This window comes from Phoxinus phoxinus (assembly GCF_949152265.1).
Source record: "Phoxinus phoxinus genome assembly, chromosome: 15".
Taxonomy (NCBI): domain Eukaryota; kingdom Metazoa; phylum Chordata; class Actinopteri; order Cypriniformes; family Leuciscidae; genus Phoxinus; species Phoxinus phoxinus.
The window spans coordinates 18,244,371-18,265,465 of NC_136890.1; the positions used below are offsets into that span (position 1 = coordinate 18,244,371).

A 21,095-nucleotide genomic window follows, 5' to 3' on the forward strand; every position below is an offset into this window, starting at 1 on the left:
TCATCTTTTTATTTATGTGTATTTTTATTAGATGTATTAATTCTGTTTTTAGGCTTCTCTCTGCTGGTGAATTTGAAGGGAGTTCCAGTTCAAAATGTAGAGGATTTCCATCTTTTATCCACGTAACAGCCTCGAAATAGGATTTTCTGCATGTTTTAAAATATAAAATACGTCACCAACTACAGTGCCCCCAGGGAATACCGGCCATTTCCACCATTGTATTAATATAAGCCATTTATAGGCATAGAAAATAATTTTGATTTTTTTTTGGAGGTGGCGTCTTACTGTAATTTCTCGTCTTTCCAGCAGAGGGCGCAGTTCTGCCTCTCCTCATTGCACCGACGCACACTTGTATTTGGTTTGACAGGAAGTGAAACATTCATCCCTGGGAATGACCACCACAAGGCGTGGACTAAACAAGTCGAGTTTGTAGCCGTTTCATCGCTTTTCACCAACAGCCTCATCAGCATCAGCAAGATGGACAGATTTTAGCGTGTCTGATGTAGAGGACGGGAGGGCAACGGCTGTCCGGCTAACCCCGCTAGCAGACAGTCTTCATGAATCAAGCCCTGATATTCATCACTGCAACACAACAACAGAGAGAGACACACGCAGACTGCATCATGAACGGTGAGTTCGTGTTAAATGAGATTCGAATGAAACATCTTAGATGGCTTGTAACTGTTCAACTTAACTAGCGTTATAATCAATCATGATCCTTCTCTGACATACAATACTGGACCTAACACACAACCCGGATATATTTATTTAAAATGAAGAAATTAACAGTTCATGTATTATCTTGAGGCTGCTTGTGGTTAACTTTAAGTTGTTATTCACTCTCATGTACCTGTTTTACGTGAATAAAATGAGTGGCTTGATATAATTCAGTTCACAACCAAAACTAAATTGTCCACGATACAATAACTTATGATAATGTGAATATATCAAAAGCTGCTCATTGTGGCACAATGACATTACCAGCTTCCTTTCTGACCTTGTTCTGCCAGATGATGTGATGCTAAACGTACCGGTCATCCGGCAGCTGTTCCACTGGGATTGTGGCCTGGCCTGTTCCAGAATGGTCCTGGAGTAAGTATGAATCTTAAGTGATGTATTATCCTGCAACAATTACCCATATGATAAATATTAAAACTTTTTTTTTTTTTTTTTGCGTGTGCAGGTATTTACATCCAGTAAGTGAGGAGGAATTTCAGAGAGCGTGTTTGGACTTGGAGTTCACAGAGAGCGTGTGGACTATAGACCTGGCTTATCTCATGTGTAAGCTGGGGGTCAGACACTGCTTCTGCACACAGACTCTCGGTGTGGACAAGGGCTTCAGGAACCAGGTATATGAGCTGCTGTCAGTGTCATGATCACTGAGGACAGATAGAGTACAAGCTTTGTGTCATGTATATTTCCAAGTAAAAGACCATTGGTTTTTATGGGTGTGGAGTTGTAATTTTAATTAAAGGATCAGTCCTGACTCAGATGTTATAACGTCACCTTGGCATCTGAATCATTTTTCCCGTTTCCTTTGTTCTCCTGCTTCAGTCTTTCTACAAAAAGCATTTTGAAACGGAGGAGGACAGGGTGAATGAACTCTTTATGAAGGCTGAGAGCAAAGGGGTCCTGGTGAAGAAATGGTGAGGTTTTTCCACATTTGTCACATTTTTTCTGTTCTGTGGAGCATTCTGACACTTTGAGCTTGATATACTGGTTTACCACCATCATGGAAACCCTAGAAATGTCAGGGGACATTTTTTTTCTAGACTTTGTGGAAGTTAACATAAATGTGGAAAATATTTTAATGCTCCGCTTTAAAATATTTAATTCAGGCTATCCAATCTTTATAATGAATATAAAAAAGTGTTTATGCTGTAATCAAACATGACTGGAAAAGTCATGACAATTCATTGGTCAAAAATTAGCCCGTGAGTTATTGGCCCGTTTTGAAGACCTTTTTCATTTATTGCTATTTATTGTATATTTAATTATGCCCGTTTCCTTTTATCTTTACTAAAGTGATTTACATTGCATTGAAGGCATTTTTTTTTCGCTGTTCATGCATTCCCTGGGAATCGAACCCGTTCTCCGTTTGACATGCTCTACAGATGGAGCCACAGGAATGCTTAAAATCAATCGAAAACAATTGATTTAGTTTTTTTTTAATCCATCTAGACAAACTAGTATAAAATTTCAGACATTTATCCTTGTATTTGTGTGTATATTTACCGTTCCATCATATCTGAAATTTACCAGATTTTATGAAAATATATCTCAGCTGAAACTCCTGTGAATAAATCTGATGACATCTGTCTCTTGTAGCTCTGTTACAGTTCAGGAGATCCAGAGCCACCTGGAACAGGGTCACGTGGCCATCGTGCTGGTCAACGCAGTGCTGTTGGTGTGTGAGCTGTGCTCCACGCCTGTCAAATACTGCTGTTTCCTCCCTGTGGGTCAGAAGTGCTTCTGCAGGAAGCCCGATTACCAGGGCCACTTCGTGGTGGTGTGTGGATTTAACCGCAATACCGGCAGCGTCTTCTACAACAATCCCGCCTACTCAGACCGTATGTATTGAGAAGTTTGGATAAGTCTAAACACCAGTTTTGCTAAAATTAAATTAGATAACGAAATATCAAACCAAGTGGCATTATTATTTTATATACATTTATATACCAATGAGCCAAAACATTTTGACCACCTGCCTAATATGCTATCTGTCCTAAAAGTGTCCTGTGGTATCTGGCACCAAGATGTTTTCAGCAGATCCTTCAAGTCCTGTAGGTTGCGAGGCGGAGCCACCGTAGATCGAACTTGTTGGTCCAGTACGTCCCACAGATGTTCAATTGAATTGAGATCTGGGGAATTTGAAGGCCTGAGCAACACCTTGAACTCTTCATCATGTTCCTCAAACCATTCCTTAACAATGTGTGTGGCATTACCCACTTTCCACCAGGGAACACCACTGTTATGAAGGGGTGTAACTGGTCTGCAATAATGTTTAGGTACAGTAGGTGGCACGTCGCAATGAATGGCCAGACACAGGGTTTCCCAGCAGAACATTGCTCAGAGCATCACACCCCGTCCACCGGCTCATTGTCCCACAGTGCATCCTGGTGCCATCACTTCCCCAGTAAACGGCAAACATGTATACTGCCGTCGACGTGAGGTAAAGGAAAGGGGGACTGCTTGCAGAGTCCTGCATGGGCCCTGTTAGGTAAACCCGCACCTGCCCCATATAACCAAATAGGAGCCATATTTACTGTCATATAATATTTGGGATATTTCAGCAGATTCACTCTGCATGCAAATGCGGTTGTCTCTCCTGAAACTCTTATTCAACTTATTCAAATTGCGAATAGATTATATATTGAAAGCGAGCAAAGAGCGCTCCCTTAATGACTGAAGCTGTCAATCACTGTATGCAAACGCTGTGCTCAATGCTGCAAATCACGTTGTAATTAGAAACCTTTGACGTGTTTTAGACTGTACAACGTGAACGCAAATAAGCACGGGACCGGTTGAAAGCAGCTGGCTACCGAATTGAGTCGAAATAGAAATAGTCTTTGCTATTGGGGCCCGTGCCTATTAATTCCTGACCCGCACCGCAGATGACCACGTAAATATTATTCCACCCGTCACATCAAATATTAGCGTCGCATGTGTAGGACTCTTGTCTCATTGGACCAGGCAACCTTCTTCCTCTGCTCCAAGGTCCAGTTCCGACGCATTGTAGATGCTTTCGATGGTGGACATGGGTCATCATAGGCACTCTGATTGGTCTGCAGCTACACAACCCTTTGACAAATGCACTGTTTGTTGTAATACATTCCTTCCATAACCACCATTAACATTTTGTGTGACTTGTGCCACAGTAGACCTTCTGTTGGCTCGGACCAGACGGGATAGCCTCCGTTGCCCCTGTGCATCGATGAGCCTTGGGCGCCCAACACCCGGTCACCTGGTTGTGGCTTGTCAAAGTCGCTCAGATCCTCCTGCATTTCTCCCGCATCCAATACGTTGATTATGAAAACTGATTGTTTACCAACCAGGCAGTAATATGTGGCCTTGTCAGGAGATGATCAATGATATTCGCTTCACCTGTGACTGGTCATAATATTTTGGCTCATATATGTGTATATATATATAAAATGCAGATTGTCAAATGCAGATGTCTTTTTGATATGTTTGATACTTCATTATCTAATGCAATTAATACATTTTTAGGTATCAAATAGTTTTAAACCACTTACATCTTAGAAACATCCACCTCATTTATTATGGTTATTTTTTATAACTGAGAATCTTATACACATTGCAGGAACATTAAAACTGTGTGTCTCATATATGTCTATCACTTTGATTGACAGGTGTGTGCTGCACTAGCTTTAGCAATTTTGAGGAGGCCAGAAGGAGCTACGGAACGGACGAGGACATTCTGTTAATCTACAAAGATGATTGAGTCTTGACCGCTTTTGAACGAACACGCATTTAACACACTTTTAGCATCAACCGTGGTTGGCTGGGTAGCATTTTTGCCAACAGGTAGCACGTACCAGTTCTGCTGGCCAATAGCGGGTAGTAGTATGTGTCACCTCTGGCTATGGTCCTCATAAGTGCTGTAGTGTCGCACAAAACATTACTATGGTGCTACATCGGCCACTGAATGAAATATTCACACAGAAAGGAAAGGGAGATGCTATGTATATGTAACTCATCATTATTGTGATGTGGACTTCTATTTTTATCTAGCACATTTGATTTATATAGTCTCTGCCACTGTAAGAGGTAGAGGAGGAGTGTACATAATGGTTTTCATTCATGTAAAGATGGAGATTTTGTGATTGGTCAAAATAATCTAGCAAAATCATGTTTTTTTTTTGTTTTGTTTTTCATTCTTCCCTCTTGGAAGCCACTTAATTGAGCATACAGTGAAAGATTTTAATTATTGTGAAAGAGGGAAGCTGTTTTTAAAAACTCAGGTAAGATATGAGGAATCCAGTATGCTAAATTATGTCCCACTGTCGGGAAAGAAATGTTTCAGGGGTGCAATACATGTGGATTCATTTACTCCAGGGGTTTTCCTCAAGAACAATAATCACCTGGACGTCTGTCATAAACTCATGTAGAGTAGCAAGAGAGAGTTTGGCAGCTTTGTGGGCGACAAGCTGTGAACCATACAGTACATTTCAAACACTCAGCACTAGTACAGTATTAGACCCATTTCTGTGTTAAAGACAATATTTTGTTGAATTCTCATTATTATAATGTGTTGGTGTTATCAGAGAGAGAACAGGAACACTACGTTTGGAGTTTTACGTCAGTTGTTTTGTGGAATAGAATCGTGCACCGTTTGAAATGGTCTGAACACAGTGTTGTGAATGCTTTGCTGTTTGCTTGTAAACACTACGCCTGCTCAGTGGTTCAGATGGTTCAGTCGTGACAAAATGGAAGATGAATGAAATGCTTGCACTATGGTGTTCCACCAGCCATAATTCTGTTATTTAATCTTTGATCATTCATGTTAAAATGTTTTTTTTTTTAAAGACTGCATCAGGTGTCTCATTACATCAGCTTGTGCTTATTTTTAAAAGAACATAAGGAATGTTGATATGGCAAACTTTATTTTTATGAAATATATAGTTGCATTTAGGAAATGAATAAAAGTTGGATTTGTATTTTAATCAAATGCATCATTTCCATTATTGAACTGATAAATTATATAAATTATGTTGTGAAATTCAAGTAGAGAGACAAGCACACGTCCCTAATACATAATGTGGTTCTCCTGCATCTGCAGAGTTTGGTTTTCAGAAGAAAGCACAGTTCTTCTCAGAGGCTTTTGGCACTCACTCCTTAACAATGTTGGGTTTGAAGTCATGCTGGACGGCTTTTTTCAGCTCCTCTGCGTACATTTCATACCTCCCAGTCATCTGTGGAGAGATTCATCTGTGTGAATGGCACACAGACACTACTATAGACTGTCTATAGAATATGACTTTTATCAAAGGGAATGAACCTCGCTGATGGTGATCATGATGACGTATCTTCCTGAAAGAAATGTACTGTATTGATTTGTATCCCACCTTGAAGTTCCATTTGTCTGCAACTTGGCGATTTAGGTTCAAGTCCAGCTCTGTCACCAGGAGGCCATCGCGGGTTCTGGATAATTCTGGGGATCTGCTGCCATCGGGAGCAGCTACATAGCTGGAGCCATAAAAGTGGCCTAAGTCATGGTGCGCTACGGAGAAGGCAAATCAGAAATCATACAATAAATGCACATCGCCATTCAAAAGTTTGGATTCAGTAATACAATTTTTTGTGATTTTAACATGCTCACCAAGGCTATGTTTATTTGATCAAATATACTTAAAAACATGAATATTGTTAAATATTCTTTACAATTTGAAATAATAGTTTTTTATCTTAATCTATGTTAAAATGTAGTCTATTACAATTTAATGGAAAAGCTGAATTCTCACTCGGTCTTGAGTGTCACATGATCCTTCAGAAATCATTCTAATATGCTGATTTGCTGCTGAAGAAACATTAATTCGTATTATCAATGTTGAAAACAGCTGTGCTTACTATTTTTGTAGAAAGGGATACATTTTTTTAGTATTCTTTGATAAATAGAAAGTTCAAAAGAACAGCATTTATTTGAATTAGGAATGTTTTTGCAATATTATAAATGGCTTTGTTGTCACTTTAGTTTAATGTGTCCTTGCTGAATAAAAGTATTAATTTCTTAACCTATATTATTGACTAGAAGTGTAAGTTATCAACATTTCATCCCAAATTACCCATCATGGCTTAGTTTTTGGTTTGTTTTAACATTTTGTCAGTCAATTTTTATGTTTATTAAGTCAGCTACACATCAGTTTAAACTATTTACTGAAGTCCCAAATTTTGCTAACAGGGTTGCAAAACATGCAAATAAAATAAAACAACAATACAATATCTAGTTTCATCTCCTGAGGCTAAAGTTCAACATTTTCTGAAGGTAGGCATCTCGTTTCATGTTGGGAAAGAAAAAAAAAGTTAATTATTAAGTAGTTTTAGACTGTATTTTGTACTCTATTCATGGAAAACTGCCCTCGTATATGTTTGTGTGACCCTGGTCATGTTACATGGAGGCTGTACATGCATGTAAAACAGCAGCGGGGGGTTTGTGTTCAGGTGAAAGGCTCATGCATCAGTAATGAGGGGCTGAAAGTGAGAACAGAGCCCGACAGACCAGAGCTTTACGAACACGACACCTTTGAACAAGGTCCCTTGTCCTCAGCCCGTCACCGACACGGATGCTAGATTGACAGACAGATACGCAGATCCTTTATGCGCTGACACACAGCAACACTAAGCTATGGGAAAGAGCCAGCTGTACTCACATGTGTATACTGACAGGAAGTATCTTTAGGTTTTTGACCCAAATTGAATTACTAGGCTGAGAGTGCCATCTATGAGTGACTTATGAGAAATGCACTTGATCTCACTAAATGTCTTCATTATACAGGAACAGTGCTATGTATACACTATTGTTAAAAAAGTTTGGGGTCGGTCATTTTTTAAAATAAGTCTCTTATGCTCACCACGGCTGCATTTATTTGATAAAAAAATACAGTAAAAACTAATGTGAAAAATTATTACAATTTAAAATAACTTAATAAAATGTAATATATTCCTGTGATGGCAAAGCTGGATTTTCAGCATCATTACTACAGTCTTCAGTGTCACATGATCCTTCAGAAATCATACTAATATGCTGATTTGCTGCTCAAGAAACATTTCTTATTATTATCAATGTAGAAAAAAGTTTTGTTTCCTTTGTGCAAGTCACAAGCAATGTTTTAAGCAAAAAATACATAAAATAAAAAAACTAAAATGGATACCTTTCTTTCCATCTCCAGATGTGAACTCATTCTTGAAATACTCCTGGAAAAGAGAGATCTACGTCAGGTCACTTGATTTCTGTGGAGAAATCATCAGTAGAGGGCAGCAGAAAACACATATCTGAACATCCAACGCTTTATGAGAGGCACTGCATAACAGCCTGTCCAAATAACTCCCATTTAAAACCAATTTAAAGATAATTGGTTTACTGTATCTAACTGAGAATAAAAGTCATCCCTTAAGACATTATAACCACTAACAGAGACCAGACTCTACAGAGCCACAGAAAAAAAAGAGGCACCGCTCAACTTGTTTTTTCATCTGTGTAACGTTATTTGCAGTTTGGCTTATAATCCTGTTTAAATTATTAGCATGTGCTTATCTAATCTTATTAAAATACATATAGTTTACTTCAGATGTGGTTGTGATATTATCACAGTATGCGCATAGTTAGGACATTTCCTGGCAATCTCTGTGTATTTTAGACTCAAGAGCTTCTATTGGGTCATTTATGTCATTTTTAAGATTGTTTAAACCATTTTTGGCACAGTTATAGGACAACAGGTGGCACATACCGTTCCCACCCGGTTGATGGCACAGGTGAAGCAGTGGTTTGCGATGGCTGCATTTCTGGCCTCAATCGACCACATCGGTTCACTGTAACACAAAACCTGCATCAGCATGAGGGAATACGGGCTCTAGGTGTTTCCCATGAAAAGATAGCGGTACAACACGATACCTGAGCAATCCAACTGTGGCCGAGGGGTTAAAGATGATCTCAGCCCCATGTATGCTGTACATTAACCAGTTGAGAGGGTGGTGTCGGCCATAACAGATGTTAACAGCGATTTTTCCAAACTGTGTCTGGAATACAGAGTGGCCGGTGTTGCCTTCCATGTAATATGTCGACTAGAAGAAGAATGAAAAAGAGTCAGCTTAAAAGAAGATTTATGGAAATGCAACATCAGTATCGTGCAGAAAAGCAACACTTCATACATTAGTATCAGTAGGCCAAGAATGCAAAGCCATTCTGATCTAGGTTTAGACTAGAATTTCTACAACATATTTTTTTTGTTACCGCCAGGACATTCTTTCAAATATTTGAACTAGTCAGTATTGATCAGAATACATCAGATCTGGTCTATTTAGTGCAAGGGAGAATTACCAATATTTTTCTACTAAACGTTAATCTCTGTGCGACTGCAACTGGTAGGCGAATGCAGTAATTTATTGTATGCGAATGTCAGAAATAGTGGAAAGGCAGCTATAGATTACCACAAAATAAAATAAAAATTCCATTGACGGCATGCATTTGGACGAGTAAAATACAGCAACTATGTAAAGATAGCATGAAAGATCTTATGTTTTAACAGTATTGAAAGTACATGTGATATCTGTGCACCCGCTTATGAAAAGGCCACAGCTCACCAAAATATACTGTACGTTATATTTTGAATTGTGGCCACCTTTTTTTAATGCAAGCATAAATTCATGCAGGTGATGCAGCATGACAATTCATGCAGGCTTAAGCTGGACTTAACTGGAGTTCACTGTGAACATGTATATATAATCAATAAGTTATGACAACAAATGTTTTTACATTGCTTTAACTAACATTGCTCAAAATAACTTAAAAAAAATAGTATAATATAAAAGTTGAAAATTGCTTAAGTCAGTTTAATGTATTTTACGTTGAAATGACAAACATCCAAGTTGATTGTACTTAAAAAATTAAGGCAGCAATTTGAAACATATCTGATGCTAATCAGCAATTCTACTTTAATTTCCCGAAAACAACAGAATAGAGCCGTCTCTGCCATCTGGTTCCTGCACTTGTGTTCCAGGAAAAGAAAGTGGGCACATTTCCTGTATTGAGCATTATCACAGTGTGGAATGGATCAAAAGAACAACTGATAAACCGCACAGCAAGGGAGAAATCAACCACTTAAAGTGCCACGGATCATGTAGTGCAGATACACACGCACACACACACTCGTTTAACCTGGAGGTGAAAAATGACACCCAACATTCTGGAACAAATCTCTGAAAAGAAGAATTTCTAAAGTGGCTGTACTGGACAACTTTTCAGTTATCCAATATGATTTAGACACACAGTACCCAATCAGCAGCACAACATACTGATAACTATATGTAGCCTAAAGGTCCAAAAAATCTGAGGTTTCTTTAACCACTTCAAACTGGAAATAAAAAGAAAGCATGGGATTTCAAAAACATAAACAAAACGAATAAGAGATTCTGTACTATTTCTCTTACTATTCAAATAAGTAATTTTGTGACACCTTTGTACAGATGTCCTTTCTATTGAATCTCAAGATGCTCTTTGGGTCATTCTCGAGAATGTTAGAGAACATGGTCTTCAGGTTTTACACAAACTTCATATTCAACAAGAAATCATGCAGCTCGAGTGACGCTGTCTTCTTTTAATATAATATATTTTAATACAATAACAATTTGTAATGTTTTTTTAATAAATAACAAAAATGCATTTTCACTAATGATCTCAGACTTTTGGACCGCACTGTATTAAAATGTTAATTTATAGCTTACTTAACTCAGGTTAGCTTAATGTAAATAGGTGATGACACTCTATTGATGTAAATATAGTGTCACTGTAGCTGTGTTGTGTCACATTGACAGTTGTTTGGCTGTTATGCAGAGGGTGACACCGACCTCGTTGAAGTCTCCCACACGGGGAATGTGATTCTTCCGTGATTTGCCCAGAACATCGCCATTATTGGACACCACGACTGCCGTGTTCCACAAAGTTCCACCGTGGATCTCATCTCTCTCCAAAATGGGAGACACCACCACCAAGTTGTATTTTTTGGCCAGCTAGAAAAAAAATAAAAAAATAAAGCACAAATAGTTTCAGCATTAGCAGGAATGGCTGCTGAAAGCGGAAAATAGCAGGGTGGTCGCACTACATGACATTTTTCCACATTAATCACTTCGTCTTGTCATACAAATGCCAAATTCATCTCTGTAATCAAATTTATGTATTTTTATTCTACATGTTAGTCACAACACATGACTGATTTGGGTGATAATAGTTTTTCAAATACTAATAAGCAGTGAGGCAGTCTTTTTAAACATTAATAAAATTTTCAAATTTGTAATATTTCATATTTTACTATAGACAATTAATATTAGCGTTTTGGGTATAAGAAAAGCGCAATATAAATAAAATGTATTATTATTATTATTACATTACTTAATAGAGTTAATATACTTTAATATGGTTTTCTTTCCAAGAATTTCATTATTTTAATGAGGCTTTTTTTCTTCATTATGATACGTGACCCTGGATCACAAAACCAGTCACAACAAGTCGCACGGGAGAATTTGTGGCAATAATAATAATAATAATAATAATTCATTACATTTATATAGCGCTTTTCTGGACACCCAAAGTGCTTTACATAGAAGGGGGGAATCTCCTCAACCACCACCAATGTGCAGCATCCACCTGGATGATGCGACGGCAGCCATATTGCGCCAGAATGCCCACCACACACCAGCTTACTGGTGGAGAGGAGACAGTGATGAAGCCAATTAGTATATATAGGAGGATGATTAGGAGGCCATGATGGACATAGGCCACTGGGCAAATTAGGCCAGGATGCCGGGGTTACACCCCTACTCTTTCGAAAGACATCCTGGGATTTTTAATGACCACAGAGAGTCAGGACCTCAGTTTAACGTCTCATCGGAAGGACGGCGCTCTTTTGTCAGTATAGTGTCCCCGTCACTACACTGAGGTGTTAGGACCCGCACAGACCACAGGGTGAGCGCCCCCTGCTGGCCTCACTAACACCTTCCAGCAGCAACCTGGTTTTCTCAGGAGGTCTCCCATCCAAGTACTAACCAGGCTCAGCCCCGCTTAGCTTCAGTGGGCAACCAGTCTTGGGCTACAGGGTGATATGGCTGCTTTAATAGCCAACAATACATTGTATGGGTCAAAATGATAGATTTTTCTTTTATGCCAAAAAACCATATTGATTTTTGGCATAAAACTGATATTTAGTACGGTAAATTTCCTACCGTAAATATATAAAACATTGATTTTTGTGAGTAAATGCAAGCAAGATCAAGAACATAAATGGACAACTTTAAAGGTGTTTTTTTCAATGTTTCTATTTTTTTTGCACCCTCAGATTGTCCTTTCAGCTTTCAGATTATTTATAAATCTCAATGTAAAACAAAAAAAATTTGCCCCATGTGACTGGTATCACCCTGAATTTTTTATGCTGACAAAAAAACACAATGAATTTTAATACGGAAATTAAAAACGTACTCATAGAGTAGAACAATTTTATTTTTAGTATTGTTTATTTCATATTAATTAAATTAATTTAATTTTCATTCAGAAAACATTTTCATTGTAGAAGAGGTATATTCAAGTCATTTTTATAAACAAACTGTATTTTTGATTAAGTTAATAAACATGGACAAAAATATTCTTCGTTTTTGCCATAATCTATAGTGATCTTGAAAAAAAATGCAATTGAACAATATTAACAGGAAAGTGTACAAAAAAAAAAAAAAAAAAAACTAAAACACAAATACTTATACTAACACAGCACTGATTGGTGCTAGAAATGTCATCTTAGGACATATTTGCAAAAGGATAGATGCGCTTCCTCTGCACACAGTCAAAGGCCACGTAATTCCTCCGAGCTCAGTGTCAGAAGATTCCACAGTTACGTGCTGCAGTGCTCATCTCGCCGTGGTCAGAACGTCCCCGTCCCCTCTGTGGGCTTAACCCCCTGCTACTTCCATTAACAAATCACCAGCCTCAAAGCAGCTGCACAGCACCGCACCAGTTAAAACAAACATGCGCTATATCAAAACTAACTCCCTTCGCAATAGACACAAGGGAATAAAACAATTCGGTCCATGCTAATAGAAATACAGCCTCGTCTTGAGTTTGAGGAGAGAACTAATAATTCATTTGGGGACTGAGGTTAAATATTTGAGTGAATACCTAAAGATCAAGATGATGCTTCATAGCAAAGGATGAGTGTAACGTTTACATGAAGACATCCATTTATTCAATTCTTACCTGAATACAAAAGCGTGTGGTGAGCCCGTCCTCGGCCGATTCGGCAAACTCTGTCCAGGGCTCCCTCTCTCGTGTGCAAAACGCAAAAGGCATCGCTAAGGGTGGAGGACATGAGAGGAGACCGGAGAGAAAATTATACTTATTTCATTACAACTGATTTTTATTTATGAGAGTTTTAATCTGTCGAAATTGATTCTCCTTGGTGTCCAATAAAATGTTGTTTTTCTTGCTAAGAGGGAGGATGAGAAGTACAGCGGAAAGGTTTATGGTCTTGTTTTTCATTAGCAGTTGTTGTTTTGTTTAGAGCATGACGAAATGATTATTGTTTACATGCCATTTTTTAATGACTACTAACAAAGCAAACATGCTTCGTAGATTTGCATGGAAACACAGGAAATCAGAGGCGAGAGGTCAAAGGTTTACATGGGGTGGTGGTTAAGGGGGTTCAAACCTGGGCAACAGGGCCTATTGGGACCCAAAGGGACTGAATGACCTTTGGGATGCCTAGAGAGTTTATAATTGGAGCATGGGACTCCTTTTCATCAGGAAGCATCCCTACAGCACGCCACGGCCAACACAAACAGACAGACTGTGAGCGCAGCTTAAACTTCGTCACTGCGGCCCTGCTGATGTAAACCAGATTCTGCTGATGTCTTCACGGGCATCTTACATCATGAAGGTCAAGAAGCCTTCCCATCCTATACTCTCTGTTCATAAATAAGCACATTTATTTCCTTGACGACAACAGGAAATGGTTTATAGATACCCCTAGAGTTAAAACAAGTCATATTTCTGACTGAATATGGGTAGTTAGTAATGTGTTGAACAGTGTCTTGCAGAGTGACATGCTACATTTCACCTAAAATTATTTGTAAAATCGTTTTAAATCCATTTATAATTATCACACATGTAGATTTGACATGAATAATGTTTTAAAAACATTTAGTCAACTATGCATGTGTCTCGGCATGTTTTTGAAATTACTGTAGAGCTGATTTTTTAAAAGAAGCGTATAAAAAATATGCCATAAATTTCATGACACCCGAGAACTGTATATATTCCAGCTGTCTTCGAAACAGTCGTGGATTCAGCAGAAAGGGAGCCAGTTGTGTGTGTGTGTGTGTGTGTGTGTGTGTGTGTGTGTGTGTGTGTGTGTGTGTGTGTGTGTGTGTGTGTTTACTCACTCCAGGCTTCCTGGAAGCATACGATATTGACCCCACACATGGCCGCCACCTCTACCATCTCCCCCACACGCTTATGCAGGGCTGTGATCTGTGAAAGCAAAATGAGAATACAATTCAAATTCAAATTAATAATGATAAATAGATTAAACTTGTTTTAGCACCTGGCCGTAGTGTGTACTTCTTTCTCTCACCTGTTCAAGCACAGGAGCATCAGTGGGTAGGACTATCTTGTTCTGAATCAGTCCCACGCGGACAGTTCTGGGTGGTCTGAGCTGTTCTGGAGAAGCCTCAAACACATAACCCTTCAGATCAAAATCTTGCTCCGCTGCAGCTTCTATTGCACCCTCGGGAAGGATGAGCTTCCTGAAATGCATTTATTGCAAAGCTGATTAACTGCTACATATTATGAAAATGTAAACAAATAGGGAAGATCGAGATTATTGTAGCCCAATGGTCAATAAATGCACCATAAACTGTCCTCTCTCCTTCAAAAGATGTTTTTCTTTTCAGTAGGAATGAAATTGTTATGTAGGCCTAATGAATTGTTACATTTTGTAGCGTAGCCTAAGCTTTTTATTTTTAATAATGCGAAAATAAAAACAATGAAAACGTTAAAAGTAGTTTCTCTTACATCTATTAGAGCGATATATAGTCAAATAAAACCACAGCATGTTAGTTTAATATCAAATTATCACATTAATATCAAAATACCGCAGAGACCCCTTTTTTGTGAGCAAAGTCCACTATGAATCATTTACTCAGTTTCAACCTTTGCTGAATATATCCAGTTACGAACCAATGACAAAAACAAAAAATGGCATTAACTTCTAGCATATTTGGACACATGCTGTGATGTTATCTAAAGTGTTTCAGATAGGCTAGTTAGTAGCCATCAATTCAAATTAAAGTCAGTCGTCATCGCACGCGTCCCTCCATTCATGACTGAATTCTGGGGCTTGTAGTCTGCGTTTAGTGAAAGTGCGTGTGTGACTCACTTCAGCTCTTTTCCGAACAGCAGTTTTCTGACGTTCCTGAGTTCTGCCTCAGGTACATGTGCCTCCAGAATCTTCTCTAGCGATTCAAAGTCATTTCCAGACATCTTGAGCTGTCGTCCTCGTGCTCAGTCTGCACAGAGTGAATTCACCTCGATTTGTATTACTGTTTAACTATCTATGCAATCTTATGCAATCTTCCAAATCTTATGCAATCGGTTCACGAGTCACGACAGAGGGTCCAAGTGATCCCATATGGTTTGTTGTTCACTCTTCATATTTTACCATGTCAAGACAGAACAGTTTTCAGTCCAAATCGTATGACCTAGGCTACGCGTTATTACGTTAGTTTCAAGCAATTTCTGCAGCTGTGCACATGCTTTAGGGGGAGAGGGGTAAGATGAGCCAGTGGGTAAGTTGACCCACACCCACCCTTTATCTTGGCAGCCAACCGTACATGTTTATTGTCATATGTGACCATATATTTTGGAACCACCCGTCTTTTCTACCAGACTGTGAAAAGGAGATACACATGGGAAGAGTGGAAGAAACCACTTTAAAAACTGTTTTGGGCTTTTCAAAGTATAATTTTAGCATAACGTAACAGTTGCATCAAAGCAAATTTGTCCAGGTCTAAAAAATATTTATGATCCATATTGGTGATTTAGCAATGTATAAAAGCATGCAAATTATTTATCTAAATATTAACCTGAATTGGTAAACTAGCTAGTTTTGTCCAAAATGGCAGCTACGGGGCAAAGTGAGCCAAATGATGCGGGGTATAAATATCCTAGCAAACAGTTGGTTATGTCTGAAGTGAACGTAAACAGTCGAGAAAGACAACGTATCAGCAGTGTACTCGATCTGTGCATTGTTTTAAAGTGACAGCAGCCTAAAATTCCCGCTGTCTGTTTTTAATTAAACAACAAAAGACAAGGAAATCACTCACTGCATTTGACTGACTGAATAGCCTTTGTAACTGTAATACAAATTCAGTGAATATTATATGCATTGTTGTTTTGATTACTTTATTATATTTTTGTACCTGAAAACTACTGATAGATGCCTGAAAAAAAAGCACTGTTTATTTTATTTATATTTGCTCTATTTAATTTGTTTTATAATTTTTTCCCTGAATATAGCAAATATCGAAACCTTATAAACCATGACCCTAAAACCGTGATAAAACCAAACCGTGAATTTTAAATCGTTACACCCCTAGCAGATACCCACACTTGGACTTTAATTCAGTCTTCAGTGTGTCACGTGATCCTGCAGAAATCATTCAAAATGCTGATTTATTGCTGAAACATTTGTATTGTTTATTATCAATGTTGAAAACATTTCTTTATACTTTTGTTGAAGCTATGATAAATTGTTTTCAGGATTCTTTGATGAATAGAAAGTTGCAAAAGAATTGCATTTATTTGAAATCGAAAGCTTTTCTAACGTTATAAATGTCTCTAATGTCACGTTTTTATCAATTTAATGCATCCTTTTTTTTTTATAAAAGTTATAATTTCTTTAAAAACGGTTTTGAATATACTCAAACAATATTTATTCTTCATATGATATAAATGATATAACAGAAGAGAAACACAATGAACTATATTAATACATTTTTGACAACAGCGTTAAACACATGGAAATAGCCGGAGTGTTTTCAGCTCCGAGGTGTTGTGATGGCTTTCTTAAAGTTGATAGCAGCTTTGTTGCGGTTTTGACTGACTCCTCCCCTTTTAGATGCTCCACCCTTTCTATCCTTCTCCTTTGAAGGATTTGATAGTTTTCTCAGAATCTCTAAATTTAGCAGAAGGAAAGTTTACATTAAACAACAACTACAACACAAAGACATTTAGTCTAATATCCCTAACACAAATGTACCATGTAAATAGTGATCACCAAAAGAATTAGTAAACATGCCAGTGAATTGGATTTGTCACAAAATCAGCTTAAATAACAAAAAGAAGGAAAAAGGAAACAATCACTGTTTTTCTTGATACTGATTTCTCCTGTTGAACTAAATTAAACGAATAGAAATATAGAAGCATTGCCTGCTAGCTCGGGGTAACTTGTGCCAAAGTCATACACTGCAGAATACTTGGGACCTTCACTGCCTTCACCTCCTGCACAAGAGAACATAGAGTGTGTTTATCGATTTTCCTCTCAGTTGTTGTGGTATCTGTTGTTGAAGTGGATGAGTGGAAACTCACGTGACACACGTAATGGAACATAGCTCTCTCTCTCCTTCAGCAAACTGCAGACGAGGTCTGTGCTCTGTGCTCTCTCTGTCAAGTTCACCAGCTCTCCCGTCCTGTCCATCAAGTCCACAGTCTCTACAGAGAACACTTCTTTTTTACACTAATAAGTCGGTTTAACTTCAAATTTACAGTCTGTGAGCGAGTTTCTGATTTTTAGTGTTGCTTGGAGTTAAAACAGAGCCCAAACTGTAGGGTTTTACACAGGCAGACACAACTCAAAACATGTAAGAATCCAATTTAAGCTTTGAAATTATTCTTACTCTAAACTTTTAGATAACTGAATTCATCTTCCCTGTCGAACCATGTTTGGCCTGAGCTGAAGCAAACTTTGATTTACCTTGGGGATCCAGATTGCATTTTTCTTTTATACAGTGGATGAAGTTTATAATATTGCAATTTAGGTTCAGTATCTCTTCTCTTCCCTCTGTAAGAAACATATATTTGAAAACATTGAAAACACAAAAACAAAAGGAACTTTGTATAATATAAAATATAATGACATATATATATATATATAGCCTACATACACTTATACACACACACACACAGTTCAAAAGTAGTTTTTTTAAGGAATGAATTCCTTCATTCAGCATTAAATTCTTTTCATTTGTAATGCTTTTAAATATTAAGCAGAACAACTGTTTTAAACATTGATAATAATAAGAAATGTTCCTTGAGCACCAAACCGGCATATTAGAATGATTTCTGAAGGATCATGTGACACTGAAGAAAATTCAGCTTTGCTATCACAGGAAAAAATTACATTTTAAAAATATAGAAAACAGTTATTTTAAATGGCAATACCAATGGCAATGTATTATTGAATAAATAAATGCAGCCTGTGTGAACATAAGACTTCTTTCAAAAGCATATAAAACAGACCACAAACAGATTAATGTAATATAAATGCTGCATCCTGCACTTACCACCAAATATCACGGTAATGAACATCTCGGTCTTGAGATGCGACGTTTTTAAGTGCTAAACTGCTCAGCACTCTCTCGACAGCCTGCGGTAATGAACGAGTCTGTTCACACAGTAGGAAAATAAAAGGCAGTTACATGTTGTTGACTACAGCTATAGAGACAAAGCCCTGGTTTATGAGGAGTGCTGAAAAGTTCGGAAGTACTGAATATAATTGGCAGACTAGACTCAATGTAATCAGAATTTTATCTTGCTGTGCCACCACTGAACTATGGATGAACTCCCCTCCTGGCCTAGAATCTGCATTACATAAACAGCACTATTTTACACGGGCTACATTATTCACTCTCTCACTCTCTTTTTCTGCCTCTCAATCTCTCTCTCACCCTCTTGAAAGGAGAAGAGAGAAAGGGCTCTTTTTATGAAGCAGACCAGTCTGATTTGTCTCCATGGAGTTAGTACACAGACAGACAGGTTCTTTGATACTTTGAAGTATATTCCAGGACATGCAGCAGATCTATAGCCTTTTTTTCCCAGGACTTTAAACATAACAGTAACAGAACAGCATGCTATTTCGGTATTGACTTTAGAAAAAGTTATGCCATATAAGAAATGAGTCTTGAAGGACCAATAGGTTAGCAAACTTCATGTTTGTTGCTATTTTGTCCCTGTACTCAAACTGCATGAACCTTGAGTGCAACTTCATGCTGGATGCTCTCAATTATCTCTGCTGAAAAAAAATATGATTTGATCTGTTTTTATGAGTGGTCATGACATTATTAAATAAGACCAAATTAGTAACTGAGTTGAAGCTATTACTCATGGTAAGTTCATTTTTTTAAAGTCAATTTCTGTATAGATGCATGCCTTCACAAAAAAGACATTTATGATTATACAGAGGATTTCTGTTTCAATTAAGTGCTGTTCTTTGGAATAGTCAATTCATCAATGGATCCCGAAAAATTTAGGCTATCACGGTTTCCACAAAAATATTAAGTTTCCATAAAAATATTTAACTGTTTTCAACACTGATAATAATAAGAAATATATACGTTTCTTGAGCTCCAATTCAGCATATTAGATTGATTTATGAAGGATCATGTGACACTGAAGACTGGAGTAATGCTTTTGCATCACATTTAAAATATACTAAAAAAATAAAAGTTATTTTAAAATGTAATAATATTTCACAATATTACGTTTTTTTGCTATATATTTGTTCAAATAAATGCAGCCTGATGATGAGGATAAGGGACTTCTTTTTAAAACCTGTTAATCTTTTTAATGGTTGTGGGCTATACATAATAAAAAAATCCCATTCCAGTTATAAGACTTTTTTTTTTCTCCATTTTCCATCATACTTTTATACTCTGGCCAGAATGACAGCCGTTGAGACACAAACAGCAACTTCCCCATGACAACACAACTTAAGCCATAAGCCCAGATTCCAGTTATACCTAACAATGCTTTTCAGGAAGAAAAAATAAATGTTATCAGTGTGTAAACATTATTAGCTTTATCAACAGTTATTTTCCACAACTTTAAACGTGATATGAAGCCCTCTACGAGCTTTATGTCAAAGATGAGACCAATCAGCCTGTTTGCTTAGCTCAATAAAAGCTAAATGTATACCAAAGGTTATAGGCCTACATCTACACATATTCTATTCACTCACGGCGCTCCCAAATTATGCCAATTGAGGCATATAGAGCAGATATAGTTATTGCATCACGGATACTGTATGTTTGAGGAACAAATTGCTATTGTTGAAGATCCGAAAGCTCCGCTGGCAGACACGGAGTCGAGCCCAGGAGTCATATTGGAGTTCATTAGGAGGAAGGGTGCGAATAGCCTACTGCATTTTCAGACGCATTAACATCCCTTTGTGTCAACACACAATGAGCCTTTGTTTGCAATACCTCGAGATGGATTAGGCCTACTGTAGCCTGTTAATTTTTAAAATCTGTCAGGAGCGCCAGATGAACCATACCGTGATTCAGTTCAAATCAAATGAGCAAGACTGCCTGAAAACGATTCCATTTGAATCAGATGTGCTTAAAGTATAGTTAACATTGATTTAATTTTTTTAACCTATAATCTATAAAACATATAATCTATATGTGATATCTACATGTAGACCTATATCATATGTTGAGCTCAATTCAGAAAAAAAAAATACCCCAACATCTAGATATAGAAATCTCTTGAGGGAATCTATTGCAGCCTTTTAACCTGGAATCGTTTGGGATTGGGAAATAGGCTGGGAAAAATACAATGTTAGGATTCATATAAGCCTTCAGCGGGTGATCAAGCACAACAGCCCAAGAGGAGGAATCTCCTGGGATGAGCACTTCACGTCTGGAGACTCCGTCTCTGGAAGGAAATTCGCAATTCATTTCACAGCTTGCTCTTTAAGCTATCGCACATTCTGCCAAATCGTTTAGGCCTACATGATTACATAATTTTGTTTTACTTAATCGAATGTACCGTTTACATAAGCAATATCAGATGAGCAAAGAGCACCAAACAACCGTTAAATAATACATGTAGTTAATATTGAATAATATTGCACTTTTTGCGCCTGTTTTTGCTCACCAATGATCCTCATGACAATACTGGTTTGGTGTGGCAAATTATGATTAGGCTCTAATCAGATTTTATAGCAGCGTCTTCATCTCAACAGATGCACATAATCAGGGAACTGTATATTCTCAAACAGGTTAGTTGACACAGCCCTCCATATGCAACTAAGTAATTG

At 37.7% G+C, this 21,095-nt stretch overlaps 3 protein-coding genes across 3 annotated transcripts; 1 reads left to right on the plus strand and 2 right to left on the minus strand.

Moving 5' to 3' along the window:
* Positions 1 to 307: 307 nt before the first annotated feature.
* Positions 308 to 5,652, plus strand: gucd1 (guanylyl cyclase domain containing 1). The gene is made up of 6 exons (XM_079638522.1): positions 308 to 630; positions 1,011 to 1,092; positions 1,184 to 1,349; positions 1,555 to 1,646; positions 2,329 to 2,570; positions 4,374 to 5,652. Exons 1-6 carry the CDS (start codon positions 558 to 560, stop codon positions 4,463 to 4,465), a joined length of 747 nt encoding a protein of 248 aa, XP_079494648.1. The 5' UTR covers positions 308 to 557; the 3' UTR covers positions 4,466 to 5,652.
* A 15-nt stretch (positions 5,653 to 5,667) lies between these two features.
* On the minus strand, positions 5,668 to 15,684 carry upb1 (ureidopropionase, beta). Its single transcript, XM_079638506.1, has 10 exons — positions 15,156 to 15,684; positions 14,352 to 14,523; positions 14,161 to 14,248; positions 12,977 to 13,071; positions 10,585 to 10,746; positions 8,633 to 8,802; positions 8,469 to 8,550; positions 7,893 to 7,935; positions 6,090 to 6,244; positions 5,668 to 5,936 (listed from the first exon to the last, which is right to left on the minus strand). Exons 1-10 carry the CDS (start codon positions 15,257 to 15,259, stop codon positions 5,853 to 5,855), a joined length of 1,155 nt encoding a protein of 384 aa, XP_079494632.1. The 5' UTR covers positions 15,260 to 15,684; the 3' UTR covers positions 5,668 to 5,852.
* Positions 15,685 to 16,455: 771 nt separating this feature from the next.
* On the minus strand, positions 16,456 to 18,658 carry c8h22orf15 (chromosome 8 C22orf15 homolog). Its single transcript, XM_079637823.1, has 5 exons — positions 18,340 to 18,658; positions 17,751 to 17,837; positions 17,366 to 17,488; positions 17,207 to 17,278; positions 16,456 to 16,952 (listed from the first exon to the last, which is right to left on the minus strand). Exons 1-5 carry the CDS (start codon positions 18,362 to 18,364, stop codon positions 16,816 to 16,818), a joined length of 444 nt encoding a protein of 147 aa, XP_079493949.1. The 5' UTR covers positions 18,365 to 18,658; the 3' UTR covers positions 16,456 to 16,815.
* Positions 18,659 to 21,095: the final 2,437 nt, after the last annotated feature.

Bases quoted from the DNA above. Each gene is read 5' to 3' on its own strand.
- gucd1 (XM_079638522.1), top strand. From the start codon at position 558: ATGAATCAAGCCCTGATATTCATCACTGCAACACAACAACAGAGAGAG. The intron at 1,093-1,183 runs GTAAGTATGAAT...TTGCGTGTGCAG, and splicing joins TGTTCCAGAATGGTCCTGGA to GTATTTACATCCAGTAAGTG. The intron at 1,647-2,328 runs GTGAGGTTTTTC...TGTCTCTTGTAG, and splicing joins GGGGTCCTGGTGAAGAAATG to CTCTGTTACAGTTCAGGAGA.
- upb1 (XM_079638506.1), bottom strand. From the start codon at position 15,259: ATGTCTGGAAATGACTTTGAATCGCTAGAGAAGATTCTGGAGGCACAT. The intron at 7,936-8,468 runs GTATGTGCCACC...TCTCTTTTCCAG, and splicing joins CCATCAACCGGGTGGGAACG to GAGTATTTCAAGAATGAGTT. The intron at 6,245-7,892 runs GTATCCATTTTA...CCTTCTCCGTAG, and splicing joins ATCTGGAGATGGAAAGAAAG to CGCACCATGACTTAGGCCAC.
- c8h22orf15 (XM_079637823.1), bottom strand. From the start codon at position 18,364: ATGTTCATTACCGTGATATTTGGTG. The intron at 17,838-18,339 runs GTAAGTGCAGGA...TGTTTCTTACAG, and splicing joins CATTACCGTGATATTTGGTG to AGGGAAGAGAAGAGATACTG. The intron at 16,953-17,206 runs GCAATGCTTCTA...TGCTAAATTTAG, and splicing joins AAGTTACCCCGAGCTAGCAG to AGATTCTGAGAAAACTATCA.